Source organism: Natrix helvetica (assembly GCF_964273705.1).
Source record: "Natrix helvetica genome assembly, chromosome: 4".
Lineage (NCBI taxonomy): Eukaryota > Metazoa > Chordata > Lepidosauria > Squamata > Natricidae > Natrix > Natrix helvetica.
The window spans coordinates 143,128,939-143,144,150 of NC_138550.1; the positions used below are offsets into that span (position 1 = coordinate 143,128,939).

The following is a 15,212-nucleotide window of genomic DNA, read 5'->3' on the forward strand; positions in this document are numbered from 1 at the left end:
GAGCTCAATTGTAATCAAGTTAAGACCTGCTGCAAGGGGTCTGGTTCGTCATTCTTTCTCTTACCACAAAGTGTTCGGAGGGAGGGGAGCAGGGTGAAATTAGAGGTTTCAAATATTATTGCATTCAGAGGCAGTATCAAGAGCAACATGAACAAAAGTGCCCAGCATCATGTTTGGCAGGAAACAAAGGAACTGATTGGCGTAGTGCAGAAATCCTAACCAGATTTTTCCACTGCACCCTCTACCAGTTGTGCTAAAAAAAAAAGCCTCAACCAACCAACCAGCTTTCTCAGCAATAGGCAAAATAATTGGTTATGCACATTAAGGAGGCATCATAAACCATTCCAGGACAAAGGACACTGAAGACTCCATTTTTAATATATAAAGTCTACCATGTTTATTCAATAGATACACATTAAAGACAACCCCTGAAAACCAGGAACACAACTTCAACACTCCGTTACGAAGTGTACATATGTGTATATATATAAATATGCGTAAAAGCACTTATACACACAGGCCTAGTTCACAACTGCTTCTGCTAAACCAGAGGGTGTGCGCACGCATATAGATATATACACACATTTCATTGTTTTTATTTTTAAAAGCTTGCGATTAGCTACCTTCTGTTAACAGAGTACTTCATCCACAATCTCTGATAATGTTCAGTTTGAAGCCAGCTGCTTTCCAGCTTTTAGATTCCTTTTTTTTTTTTTTTTTGGAATTTGAAAAATGGCTTCATATAGATTGTATTTCTAGGTTTTTGTTTTCTGTTTTCAAAAACAACTATGAATGCTCCAAAGAAGAAGAAATGGCAGAGGGGAGGGCGCAGACAAGGGTCATCAGAAATGGAATTTTCCTCTTCAGCTAATCAGAAACGGGCAAGAATTTATTTCCTTCTTTGGGGGCATATTGGCTTGCCACGACATACAGAAATCAACAAGCAAATCTCTGGGCTCTCTTCTGGCTGGAGAAAATCCCCCCTCCCCAATTACCCGGGTAGTTTTCCTAGAAAGCTTGCTGAAATATGACCCCCTTTCTGGGGGGGAAAAAAACCCAGCTTGTATGGAGAGGAGGAGCTTTGGGAACGAAGCGGGGTGGGGGGTTGGAGAGGAGATGAAAGCTTGGACCAACGTGTTCGTCCTCAGGAGACTCCCAGCCGTTACAAGACACAACGGGGTTTGCCCACAGCCCAGTCAAAACAAGCAAGGATACGATTACAGTACCATGGCCACCTGCCTGGGGAACACAGCAAAGACACCAAAACACGGGGTTGGGGGCAGAAAGAAAAGGGTGACCTTCGCGAGAAAGATGGGGAAGGGAAGGGCGATCCAAAGCGGATTATATTTCAGTGTCCAGCAGCGTCCACTCTAGGGTGTCCACCCCTCCTCCCCCCCTTTCCGATCGTGTACGTGGAGAGGTCTTTACTATTCAAGAGCCCCATGTGCCCTAACCCGCGCACCCAGGCGAGCGGGCACGCGCGCGCGCAAGGATTCCACGCCAGACAATGCCACGCGGGATGGTCCCTTCTTTGCGCTCCCCACACCGAGGGCAGACAGCGAGAGAGGTAGAGTTTCGTGCGCCCCGGTGGCAGGCGCCAACTCCAGCAACCCAAGGCAGATCCGGATCGTCGGGCAGGGGGTTGGGGACAGACGTGGGACGGGACCGGGACTGATCGACGGCCGGGCGGGAGGCTGGAGAACCACCGTCCCGAGCCGCAATAGCACCTCTGTCTTTTGTTTTGTTTTTGTTTCGTTTCCCCGAAAAGAGAAACGGTAGCAGATCGTCAAGTGGCTCCAGAGTAATGAAAAAAGCGACCGAGAGTCATCGCTTGAAAGTCCTGGCAAAGCCCCCGCGAGGGTCTGCTTCAAGTATCTGGCCGTGGCTTGAACAATCCGCCTCTGGGGGCTTTGCAGTCCGCGACCCCCGCGCGTACCAGGATCAGGGAAGCCGAATAGGCGAGGTCTCTTCCCCCGAGGCCCCCTTCCCGGGAAGAAGCGGGGCCAGGCTACCACCCGGAGGGGTTAGGGCAAGGCTTGCAAAGAGGCGACGGGGAAGGCTGAGCCCGCGTCTCCTTCGCTGCTACTGCAGCGGCGGCAGCTCCCGGCGGACGAGACGGAGCCCGGGGAGCCCGTGGTGGAAGAAGTCTCGGCCGCCGTCGAAGCCGCCAACTGCAACCTCCGCACCGCCTCCTTGATGAGGTTGCCGGAGAGGATGAGCTGCTGCAGGAGGCGGTGAGGGTCGTCGTCCTCGTCGTCGTCGGGCAGCAGCGAGCGGTAGCGGTGGTGGTGGTAGCGACGGGGCTGCTGCTTCCTCCCGGCCCGAGCGGAGTTCCGCAACCAGCCCCGGCCGCAAAGCTGCTTGGAGACCCGCGGGCTGCCCTTCTGGTCCGCAGTGGGCGGCGGCGGAGGCGGCGGTGGCGACGGCCAAAGGAGCAGCGAGGGCGACTGGCGCGGGTGGGACGGCGGGTGGCGGTGGTGTAGCGAGGCTAAGAAGCCCAGACTTCTCGGGGACGAGTAAGGAGCTACTCGGTCCCGGCCGTGGTGCCTCGGGAGGAGGCGGGGTGCCGCCGGCGTCCGGTGCTGGGAGCTCAACTGCAGCACCTCGCCCAGCTTGGCCACCAAGGCGTCCACTTCTTTGGAGCCGCTGCCGGCCGTCCCGGCACCGCTCTGCAAAGAGACGGCGCCGCGCTCCAGGAATAGGAAGCGCTCTCCGCCCGGCCGCCGGCAAGGCATCGCCGCTGCTCTCCTGCCTGCTTTCGCCCTCTGCTTGGCACGCGTGGTTGTCTCTGGGGCGGCCACCGCAGCCAAGGCGCTCGTAACTACCAAGCGAGCCCTCTCCCCGCACGCTCCCTGCCTTCTCCAACGCTGTTGTTGGTGCTGCGGTTGGTTTGTAAACAATGGATGACGCGCGCCGGGCGCGTCCAACCGCTCCCACCGAAAGAGGGGGGCCCCGGACATCTCAAGGAGTTTCACGTTGGCGGAGAACTGCGGCTCTTCCTCCCGGCGCAGAGTCATCCGCGGTACGTCGAGTATCCCACGGGGATGTAAGAGTGCGAAAGCCGTGAAAAAGGAGATTAGTTACAACGGCTTCTTCCTTCGCCGCCTTTCTTTCCTCACCTGAGTCTGCGTTTCGTTGGGCTCGCCTGCTATTTTAACGTCGGCGGCCGGGGAACGTGGGCGGGGCCGCTGTGATCGAGAGCAGGGGGCGGGGCGAGGGTGGCGTCATGATCCTGGATTGGAGCCAACGGAGGTCAGCATGGCAACACACGTACATACACACACACAGCCGGCATGCGTTGTAAAGATAGGTTCTAAAGGCAGGAGGAACGGCTGGCCGTTTGTAGCATATTTGCCCTGGAATAAATTTACACTAATTTAGAAGACTTGAATTACGACTAGAACTGCGGGGGGTGGGGGGGATTTAGTAAAAAGATTTCACAGTACGCTTATTGAGCAGTAGTACTTCTGCAGTTAAACCCTCATTGCCATTGGTTACACTCTTTTCATTTCCCATAATGCCTCAAGACAAAGCATAAAGCTAGGCATTATGGGAAATTAAGGCTGCACATGCTGGGGTTAGGTAATGGATCTCAAAATTTTGGATCTGATCTTCTTTGTAGACAGTAGTGGTTATCCGGCCTCTAGTTTAAAAACTTATAATAAAGAATCTATGGGACTTTCCCAGAGAAATTGACAACTGTTTTATCCTTTTAAAGTTGAAATTGTCTTTATGGCTATTGGAATAGGTTGCTTTGGCAAAACATCTTTTGCTTTGTTTGGAAGTAGAAAGTAAAAGGTATATAAAAGTGTCCTACATAATTAAAAACTAAAAGAAAGAGGTCTAGAAAGTTCTAAAGAGCTCAAAAGATTTACTCAAGGGCTCCTCTTTTTTTAAAATAATTGAAATGTAGACTACACAGGCTTTTAGTTTTTCCTAGACAACCTGCGACCTGTTGGATCATCCTTTCGGATATATCTCCTCATTAGACAGAGAATATAAGTTTAACTTCCCAGCCACATTCCTACCGTCAATTGTAGTCATGTGATCCTAATTGATTGTAGTCATGTGATCCTAATTGATTGTTTCCCTGCAAGTTTCACTGGGCTTGCCATTGATTTGTGAGAAGGTTCCAGGAAAGGTTGTAAATAAGCATCACATGACCATGAATAACAATGGCAAAAAAATGCCAAAATCTCATTCCCATGGGAGTAATGGATCCCAGCATTCTGTAAATTAGCTAATTTGAAGTACCGTAGTTGAAAGTTTTTTAGCCTATGATGCATTGTTTCACCCAGTTAAAAGTTACAAACATGAGAGTTTTAATGGTATACTAGATAACCTGTGATCCTTTGGGTCATCATTTCACAGATATTTTCTTACCTAAAGAAAGAAACAGAATGACCATGAGCAGGAATGATTTCTGACTTCCTGTTGGCTACCCATTGAATTTCCTTGTGGGAACATGGCAGTGAGTGTCAAAAACCCTCCCTCCCTCCCTCCCTCCCTGGAACCAGCTCCCAGTTTACAGGTTGTTCTCAACTTATGACCATCACTTAGCACAACTGTTTGAAGTTATTGCGGATCTCCCAGGGGTTCCAAATTTCTGAAGGCCACTCCCCCTGAAGTCACATGACTACATTTGAGGTGCTTGGCATGCATTTACAACCATTTTGTAGCATCCTGCAATCACACGATTGTGTTTTATGATGGTTTTACCAAAAGTAGGCATTTACTTTCAATTTTTGACAAAACTAGCCCATAGCAAACCATTGATTTGCTTAACCGCTGCAGCAGTTACGTGATGTTCACAATGACTGCCACAAAAAAGATTATTACGGTAAGTGAACCAATTACAACTTATTCAACCAATTGTAGTGAAGCCTAGGCAATCAGTGTAAAGTAACAAACCAACCACTGAGGGGAAAGGGTGTGTTTCTTTCTCCAGCAATATTCCAGGGTACCCTTAATGAATTGTGCAATGAAAATAGGAAAAGTCTACTTTTCTTAGCCTGTTTTGTCCCATAAAGTGAATAAACTTATCTGTTTGCACAGAGTAGGATTCCTCTCTTCAGAAGTGTTTTCTTCCATTCTGTAAATACAGAGGGAATATTTACATTTTTTCCTCCTTTTTCTTGATGGCCTACTATAGAATGTTCTTCTGGGTTGTCTTGACATGTTTACAGTTCCTTTTATGGCAGTTGTTTCCACTCTTCCATCTTGTAAGTTATTTGTATTTCAGTTGCCAAACAATTCCCAGCTTTCCATTCGGTTATGCCATGTCCTCCTTCTATAAGCACAAGCTGCCTTCCTATCTACTGTTGTATGGGTTTGTGTGGGTGTCTATGCATTTATATTTCTTTTAAGAATAGAGCCTGAATTAATCAGAATTATCAAAGGTGTTACATCAGCACAGGTAAAATAATTTTATATATATGGATTCTTTGCGGAAAAAAAGGAGTCTAAATTTTTAAAATTTAGGACCTACATATATAAAAAGAAATTTTTTAAAAAGCATTTATTGCCAAGCAAGGATCAGATTGTTGCCACTCATCCTTGTGCCCAAGTAGCTCAGGAAAAAAAGAGCAATAATAACATTGGCAAGAGTTCTCTTTGCTTCCCCCTTTTTATCAGAAGGAGGCCAGAAACTAGCTTCCTTGAAACGGAATAACTTCCTTGAGTCCAAGAGCAAGTTGATGGGATAAGGAAATAGTTCTTCCAATGCATAGAAGGGTGTTGGGGGAGGGTGTCAAAAAAAAAGTAAAGATGGCAACTACAACTACATGACTGAACCCTGTCCTTACAACATACACAGAAGGCATGACTTTGATTTTGTAACCACAGCTGACTTGACTTTTTTTGGCTCCCACTGAATCTTTCTGTCAGTGTCTACAAGCTCCAGTCCCACAAATAAAAAATTCAGCTTTGCTCTGGTTTTAGATATAATGAAAAAAGCTTAAAAGAAAGTCCCAAAGGTGCTATTTTTCAAAAGGCACCTGGACTTACTTGTTTTGCTAGCAGACATTTCGCTTCTCATCCAAGAAGCTTCTTCAGTTCTGACTGAATGGTGGAGAATGGAAGGATTCTACATTCTGTGCAGTCACATGGTCATTAGCCCCAGTGGTGGGTTGCCAGTTTTTTTACTACTGGCTTGGGTGCGCTCCCACGTGCTGCTTCTGTGCATACGCAAAAGCATCCGGGCAGGTGGGTGGAGCCTCCCACAGCTGCTACTACCACAGAAGCAACCCACCTATGATTAGCCTTCTTTCTGAGAGTTGTTGAGACCCCTTGAAGGTTTATCTATGCCCTCCGGGTCACCTGAATCCTGTAGTCTGCAATGTTTTTGCTGGAAATCCTTCCATGCTCCTGCACCATTTGAAGGTGTTCATCGCAAAGCATAGCTAAATGTCTGTGTAGATTCTCAGTCATCCAGATCATGGTTGTTCCAAAGGTGCTTTCTCTTTAGACACTTAAAAAGAAAGAGACAGGCAGCTTCTCAAAACAACCCAATGTCATCCCAAGAGACAAGCCCAGATATGCTTTTGATGTAGACTAATTTTGAAACAGGCTAGGGTTAATTTATATTTGCTGAGAGTATGGTTACCTGAGTAGACTCCTCTGTTCTGGTGGTGCAGAATGAGTCATCTTAATTCAGGTCACTTACAGGAGAATGCAATATTATAAACACACTGTTATTATATATCTCATTTGCCAGAAAAGATAATATGTGATCAGTGTCGCAACCTATTTATTTTTTTGCATGTATATTAAAAAGCTTTATGGTTGTTCTCACTGCAGTCACAGAGGCATGAAGGAAAATGCCTGCCTTCTACCCCAAGCTGATCCTTAGCTCTAACAAGAAGTGAAAGTTATGGGAGTTAAAATTCAAAACCTCAGCAGGTCATGGGGTGAGGAAAGCTAATTTACTTAGTAAGGTGGTTGTATGAAATAAAGCCATTTAGGGCATTGTTTTCTCATTTTTCTTTCAATCGGCAAGTCTGTTACACACAGCCTCACAAAGGAAGCAGGATGGAATTTACCAGAATACATAGGAAACAAAGGGGTTGCAATCATTTATTTCCTTAAACATCCAGATTGCCAAAGCATTTAAGGTTGCTACGTGACAAAGAAGAGCTGCCAACTGCATAGGTACAAAATCTAAACACAGTATTCTTAATCTTAGTTTTCGCTAAACAGTTTCAGACTGCATTTATTATTTATATGAGAAACGACATTAAGAAGAAATTTCTTGTCTTGCTGGTTTTTACTGCTTTATGGATGCTTTAAGAAACCGTAGTAGTCAGTACTCGCTGACTGCATTGTTCTGATGTGTTAACGCAGAACAGAATATTATGTCAAATGCCATGGATACTGCGTGACCCTTTTAAAATCAGTAGAATCCCTGAAAATATGTCTTATTATATATTACAAGGATATCCAAACTTTCTGCCCTCACATTCCTATTTTCATATTTTAGGAATCCTTATACTGTACCTCTTCACTTCTCATTTATCCCATGCTTCTTCAAACATTATTTCAATCCATGTTTAAAAATAAAAACAATCACAACATTATATCATGTTTTATCTTAAATTTTAAACAATATGTTTAAAGAAAGAAAGTTCTAATGAAAACATCATGTAACATTTTTGTTTGTTTGCTTGTTTATTCATTTTATATGGCTACCCATCTCACATACTAGAAATAAACCAAAGTTAATGTAAAGGCTATTATTTTCTTCACAAGTTGGGAAAACCTAGCTTTTGAAAAACTAGAGTGCACAGCGCAGGATTGTTTCTGACAACCAGTAAATTCCTTTGTTTTGTTTTTATTGTGAGTGAAGTTGAAAAGCTGCTTCACAGAGTAACATGCGGGGGGGGGGGGGATAGAAATGATACCTACCGCTTCTTTCCTAACTTTTGAATAAATTTTAAAATGCTTCATCCTAAATTTCTCCAAATCTGAATTTTTAAAATTATTCTCACATTCACATTATATTTTATATCAAATGCTTAAGGGCTGTTAACTAACATCAGTGTTAAAGCATACTTGTTTATGAGTAAGCTTGCCAAAAAAGATGTCTGGAAAAATAGCAGATGAATTTGTCTGCAGGATAGTCTAGGTAAATAATTTGATTGTTCACATCCTCTTGACAGTCTTCATGGTAACTCTGATTTTCAACAAGTGAAAAATAATAAAATATTAGGGATCTGAGCTTGTGTTTGATGTTTAAAAGTGGATTTTTTTCTGTTTAGGTTTTAATGATTTATTATGGTATTATTTTAGCTTGAATTACTTTGAAGACATGTTCTGTTTGGAAAGCCATCACATCTCTGAAACAAAGGTGTTTTATGATCTGCTTCTAAATTCACGCAAAGAGCTGGAAAAAATTGTATTTAAAGTGATAATTCTTCACAGTATTTGTAACTTTGGATTGTATGTATCCATGAATATTTAGCAGACAAATATTTGTTTGAATTGACTGATTCCCCTCCCTCTCCATAGCAATAAATACACACAAATACAGAGCCAAGCATGGCTGGAGCATTATCTGTGCATACAACAACAGGTTTTTTGAAAGTCCATTGAAAGCCTTTCATGTGATCACCGAGTCTATCAGTAAATTTTATTTTCAATATTATTGTTAATGTACTGATAAATTGACTTACAACCAGGTCTGGGCTTCAAAAATTTTAGCAACAGGTTCTCTGCCCGGTTTGTGGGTGGGCGTGGCCTAGTCAGTCTCCTGCAGCACGGTGGGGGGGGGGTCGTTTCTGCCCTCCTCGAGCGCCAAAGGCTTTACTCTGGCCTCCAGGAAGGCGAAAATGGCCTCCCACAGGCTCCGGAAGCCCTCTGGATGCCAGAAATTTCCAGAACTTCTAGGAGGCCTGAGCCTCCATGCAGGCTGTACTTACCTGGCATCCCAAATGGGCCACATTTGGGAGGAGAGTGGTGGGAGGGGAGGGGAGGGAAGGGGAGCGGCCAGCCAGAGGTGGGATTCGCGGGTTCGCCTGAAGCCGTGCGAACCCACAGCAGCCCACCCCTGCTTACAACCATTTGTTTAGCGATCATTTGAAGTTACTGAAAAGAATAACTTATGACCAGTCTTTGCACTTATGACCATCACCGCATCCCCATAGTCACATGATCAAAATTCAGATACTTGATAACTGGCATGTATTTACAGTAGTTGTAGCATCGCAGGCTCAAGTGATCACAATTTTTAAATGTCCCATCTGGTTTCCAAGAAGCAAACTCAATGCGGGAACACTGTCAAGAGGATGTGGACAACCAGTTTTACACAACAACCACACACTTCAGTTAAGAACTGCAGTGATTCCGACTTCCGGTTCCGGCGGCTACGGCGACGGGCAAGGACTTTGCCCGCTCCCGCTCTTCGGTGGGCTTCCCCCGCCTTCGGGGGGGGGCACAGGATGCCCCGAAGAGGCGCCCTGCCGAAGGAGCGGCTCGCGGAAGGCTCTGGCACCGGCGGCGGCTGGTGGGGGCTTTTCCGCCTTGCTCCAGGCACCGGGGAGCAGTTTTGGAGGACGCGCCTGTGTCTCGCCCCATGCCGATCGGAGAACGCAAAACTGAAGGAAGCAGCGGCGGTGTGGTGAGATGCTTCCTCTCTTCATCCCCTTACTTTTGAATTGATAGACTTTTCAGTAATTTTAAAAGTTAACCTTTCGGATTTACTCTTGGAGGAGCGGCTAGAGGGGAGGGGGATTCCCCCCCCCCTTGGACAAGCGGCTTGTTAAAATTCTGCTCTCGCCCCCAGGGGAAGGAGGAGGGGGGAGAGCCAACTAATGATGCCTCACCCCAGCAAAAGTGTTTTTCATGGGACTTAGTTCCAGAACTTATTGATGACCTGAGAACTTTTTGAACTTTTAAAATTTTTCCTATGCCTCTGAGCCCAAAGCTGGCAGGGCAAGATGGCACACTTCCGTTGTCTTCATGAACTGTGAAACCTGACTCCACCTTTAAAATTCAGGCTTCCGGTCTTTGTCTCCGTGTCACCCAGAGGAATCTCTTGTGGATTGTTATTTCCTGAACTCTTTGGAGAAAAAACTTTCATCTATTGCTAGAGTGACTAAAGAAACTCCCACCTGTTTGGATCCTCTGCCTTCTGGACTCATCTGCCTGCTCTACTTCTCCAGCTGCCCAGTTTCTACACTGACTGATCTCTTTGTTTTATAAACCATGTCTCCAAAAAGACCACCCCCGGGAAAACCTGGCTTTGCTACTTCTGCACCGACATCTGCAACATCCAGCCCTGCCACACAGTCAAAGATTACAGAAATGATGCAACCTAAGAGTACAGAGATGGATTTGCAACAAATGCTCCAGCAACTCATACAGGGCCAGGAAGAAATTAAGAAACAATTAAAAGAAATGAAAGAAGAAATTAAAGAGAATCAAGCCCAAATTTATAAGAACTCACAGAGACTGGACCTTGTGGAGGGTGGGGTGGCGGAGGCGAGAGGGGGGGTAGAGGCTTTACAGAAAGGAAACAAAGAACTTGATATCCAACAAATGAAAACAGAGTTTGAGAGAATGTCCTTTTATCTTAGATTTCAAAATGTAATAGAAGCAGATGGGGAAAATATAAGGGACATTATGACTAATATTCTAGCTGAATACATACACAAAGATAAACAGCAGATGGAATGGGAGATAGATCTGGTCTATAGAGTGAATTCAGCATATGCCAGAACACACAATGTACCCAGGGAGGTTCATATTAAATTCCTTAGGAAAAGCACAAGAGATGAAATTCTGGGTGTACAAAGGGGGCAAACACTGACATATCATGACAGGGAGATAACCATCCTGAAGCAGATCCCCAAAAAAATTAGGGAGAAAAGGAAAAACTATTCGCAATTGGTGAATAAACTATACCAGAAGGGGGTGTGGTTTAGATGGTTGATGCCTGAAGGTATGCTGATATTCTGGGAGGAGACAAGAATCAGAATCAACACACCCATAGAGGCACAGGCCTTTATGGAAAAAAATAAAGCGAACCTAGAAAAAACAGAAGACACCACAATGGTCACACAGGACACGGGAGGGGCCGGAGCTCTGCCAGCGGGGGGTGAAGGGGCAACACCAAGAAAGCTCAGATCACAAAAATGAATAAGAAAACCACATATAAACAGACCGAAAGTAATAGTGAAATTATATCTAGATTATATATCATAACTATATAAACTGATTGAAAACTATTTTTTCTAGATTTAATGTGCTGATTTTTTATGATTATGTATTAATGTTTTATATTTAGATGTATCCTATGAGTTTGGAGGGAGGGGGCGTCTGCCACACTTGCAACTGCCAAAATTTGTAACCATTCCACTTACCCTTTTCCTTATAAATGTTTTAAAAAAACCAATAAAACTTTTTGGAAAAAAAAAAGAACTGCAGTGATTCCCTTAACAACTGTGGCAAAAAATAGTCATAAAGTCATCATAAAGTCATAACACCATCTTTTTTAGCAATGGAAATTCAGGTCCCAATTATGGTCTTAAGTCAAGGACTAACTGTATCAGAACTAGACTACCAACTGATACCACTTGGCTACATTTGTGATACTGTCACACTGAATTATGAAGAACAATGCCTCCAACTATTAAGAATGTCTACTACTGTACAATATATCATCAGTATGATGTGCCATAGAATTGTCAGCAAAATTTCCATTTTTTTTCTTGGTTTTGGTACCTACAGTAATAATAATACTTCAGAAGAGTCTCTTCTGTATCACACACTTTTCAACTTGAGCAATGAGCAATGACAACCTGTAAAATGCTTCTACTACTTTGGCTGATGCTTGATGAAGAGATCTCACAGAACCAACTTCATGTGTTTCAAATGTTGAAGTAGCACCAACAGATTCCTTAGGTTTGTCCTGTGATTTGTGGTTTGCTGTAATAATTCATTCAAGGAGGCAACTGGGTTTGAGGGCATCACAGCTAATGACTGAATTGTCTACTAACTAGATCAGGAGTGTCAAATTCATGTCACCATGGAGGTGCCATGTGACATATCAGGACTTTTTTCCCCTTTGCAAAACTGGGTGTGGGCATGGCCAGCCTGTGATGCATCTGGCCTGGAGGCCGGGAGTTTGACAGCCCTGAACTAGATGGTCAGACTCATTTTTCCATGGTGCAAAACCAGGGGTGAAATGCTACCGGTTTGGACCAATTCGCCCGAACCAGTAGTAAGAAATACTACTGGTTCAGGCGAATGGGTATTTCCAACGATCAGCTGGGCGATGATCAGCTGTGCCGCACGACTTATATTAGCTAGAATTGTCGGATTTTCTGCTTTCTAGTGTCACGTTCCGGCGTTCACGTTGCATACAAAAAGAGATTCAGTTTGTTTGGTGAAAAACTTTTATCTCTATAACAAACTACGTGATAACCAGCACTAAATCACAATGATACAAAAGTAATCAAATCCAAGTCGGTTCTAACCAAGTTAACACCATCACCCATATATATACCATTACCCCACCCAGCTCCACCCACAACTCCACCCACCATCACCAATCACCATGAGCCACACCTCCAGCCACACCCCCACTCAGTGTCATCATAGCCTCTTTCCTGGTTAGTTGCATCGGAGCAAAGAGTTACATCAGAGTAGGCAGTTGCACCCGAGTAGAAGAGTTACGTCAGAGGAGGCAGTTGCACCCGGGTAGAAGAGCCACATGCAGCTACAGGCTCAATTGACATCAAAGAGGCAACATCAACATGGCAGCGTTGCATGGTGGGCATGGTGATGGATAGGGTCCCCCTGGATGGCAGCCTGAGGGCTGACATGTAGCTAATCTAAATTGTACTTACCTTTGCAGACCCGGAAGTCTTCAAAATGTTCCTTTTTTAGCACTGCGCGGGTGTGCCTCAGGCACGCATGTGCGCAAAGCGGCATGCGCACGCAAAGCGCACACTCGGTAGCAGACTCACCGAACCGGTAGCAGACTTCAGAGGATTACACCATTGTGTAAAACTATATTTATCATTCTTTTTTAAATTGTCCTTTTTAAAATTAACTGTAACATATTGTGGGTATGTACACCGATATGTGTAACTTAGTTATAATTAAATTTTGAATGTTGTAAAAGGAAATCAATTCTTCTTCTGTGAATTTAAACCCCTTTTTTAGATTTATTCCTAATATTTCCATGCTTTTAACATCATTTGATTCTAAAGCCTTTTTTTTTTGTTTCTCACATCTGTAATCAATCAGAGACCAGCAGAGAAGCAGGAACAGGAAGAAGCAAATCAAAGGAATAGAATTATGTAGCATTTAAATAGAATTTAAACTGAGCAGGTAAATTAACTATAATTCTCTTTCCACAGTAAATGATGCAAAAGGCTCTGCCGCCTCTTGCATCTGGCCATCCTTTAACAAAGGTTTATACTCACTTTGATTGCATCAACCCATGGTTGATATACAAGAACGAGCTTAACGTCCCTGATAACCATGATGGGTCACTGACCTCGAGCCAGAGATCCTGGAATGTGAAGTCAAATGGGCCTTAGAAAGTCTGGGCAACAACAAAGCTAGTGAAGGTCACAGTATTTCTTCCAACTGAGCTTTTCAAAATCTTAAAAGACAATGCAGTAAAAGTGCTACCTTCAATTTGCCAGCAAATTTGGAAAACTCAACAATGGCCACAGGATTGGAAAACGTCAGTTTACATTCCAATTCCAAAGAACGTTCAAACGATCACACCATTGCACTCATTTCATATGCTAGCAAAGTTATGCTCAAAATCCTATAAACTAGGCTCCAGCAGCATATGGACAGAGAACTACAGAAGCACAGGGAGGATTTCGAAGAGGCAGAGGAACTAGAGATTAAATTGCCAACATACGCTGGGTCATGGAAAAAGCTAGGGAGTTCCAGAAAAACATCTACTTCTGCTTCATTGACTATGCTAAAGCCTTTGATTGTGTGGATCACAACAAATTGTGGCAAGTTCTTAAAGAGATGGGAGTACCAGACCACCCAATTTGTCTCTTGAGAAATCTATATGCGGGTCAAGAAGCAACAGTGAGAACTGGACATGGAACCACTGATTGGTTCAAAATTGAGAAAGGAGTTCGCCAAGGCTGCATACTGTCACCCTGCCTATTTAATTTATATGCAGAGCACATCATGAGAAAGGCAGGGCTAGATGAATCACAGGTTGGAATTAAGATTGCCAGGAGAAATATCAACAACCTCAGATATGCAGATAATACCACTCTAGTGGCAGAAACTGAAGAGGAACTAAAGAGCCTCTTGATGCGGGTGAAGGAGGAGAGTGAAAAAGTTGGCTTGAAACTCAACATTAAGAAAACTAAGATCATGGCATCCGGCCCTCTCAATTCCTGGCAAATAGATTGGGAAGAAATGGAGATAGTGACAGATTTTATTTTCCTGGGCCGCAAGATCAGATGGGGACTGCAGCCAAGAAATTAAAAGACGCTTTCTCCTAGGGAGAAAAGCTGTGACAAATCAAGACAGCATACTAAACAGCAGAGACATCACATTGCCAATAAAAGTGTGTATAGCCAAGGCTATGGTTTTCCCAGTTGCAATGTATGGCTGTGAAAGTTGGACCATAAAAAAGGCTGAGCGCTGAAGAATTGAGGCCCTTTGAATTATGGTGCTGGAGAAGACTCCTGCAAGTCCCTTGACTGCAAGGCAATCAAACTGGTCAGTCCTAGAGGAGATGAACCCTGTTAGATATTGTAAATAGTTATAGAGGTTTCCACTCCAGTCCTCCATTTAGGCAGGAAGCCTGGGTTAACCTGATTGGTTGAGAGGCCTGACAGCTCCCTATAAAAGGGGAGCTGTCAGACCTCACAGTTGCTGGATTGTACATTCTTGACTGCTAATAAAGACCTCTCATTGCCCTGATCTAACAAACCCTGACTGCTCTTTAGAAGGCCAGACCCTGAAGATGAAACTCAAATATTTTGGTCACCTAATGAGAAGGAAGGACTCACTGGAGAAGAGCCTAATGCTGGGAAAGATTTAGGGTAAAAGAAGAAGGGGATGGCAGAGAATGAGGTTTCTGGATGGAGTCACTGGGCCAGTTGGTATGAGTTTAAATGGATTCCGGGGGATGGTAGAGGACAGGAAGGCCTGGAGGAACATTGTCCGTGGGGTCACAAAGAGTCAGACACAGCTTCACGACTAACAACAACAACCTGGTTGGT

General features: G+C 44.3%; 2 protein-coding genes across 2 annotated transcripts in view; one reads left to right on the top strand and one right to left on the bottom strand.

Moving 5' to 3' along the window:
- Positions 1-371: 371 nt before the first annotated feature.
- Positions 372-3,205, bottom strand: LOC309390798 (uncharacterized protein). Its single transcript, XM_081950564.1, has one exon. It carries the CDS (start codon positions 3,015-3,017, stop codon positions 2,025-2,027), a length of 993 nt encoding a protein of 330 aa, XP_081806690.1. The 5' UTR covers positions 3,018-3,205; the 3' UTR covers positions 372-2,024.
- Positions 3,206-4,131: 926 nt separating this feature from the next.
- DPY19L4 (dpy-19 like 4) overlaps positions 4,132-15,212 on the top strand; it is a 106,123-nt gene continuing 95,042 nt past the window's right edge. The window contains exon 1 of the mRNA XM_081950563.1: positions 4,132-4,840. The gene's annotated coding sequence lies outside the window, so the exon portion shown is untranslated. The remainder of the gene's footprint in view (positions 4,841-15,212) is intronic.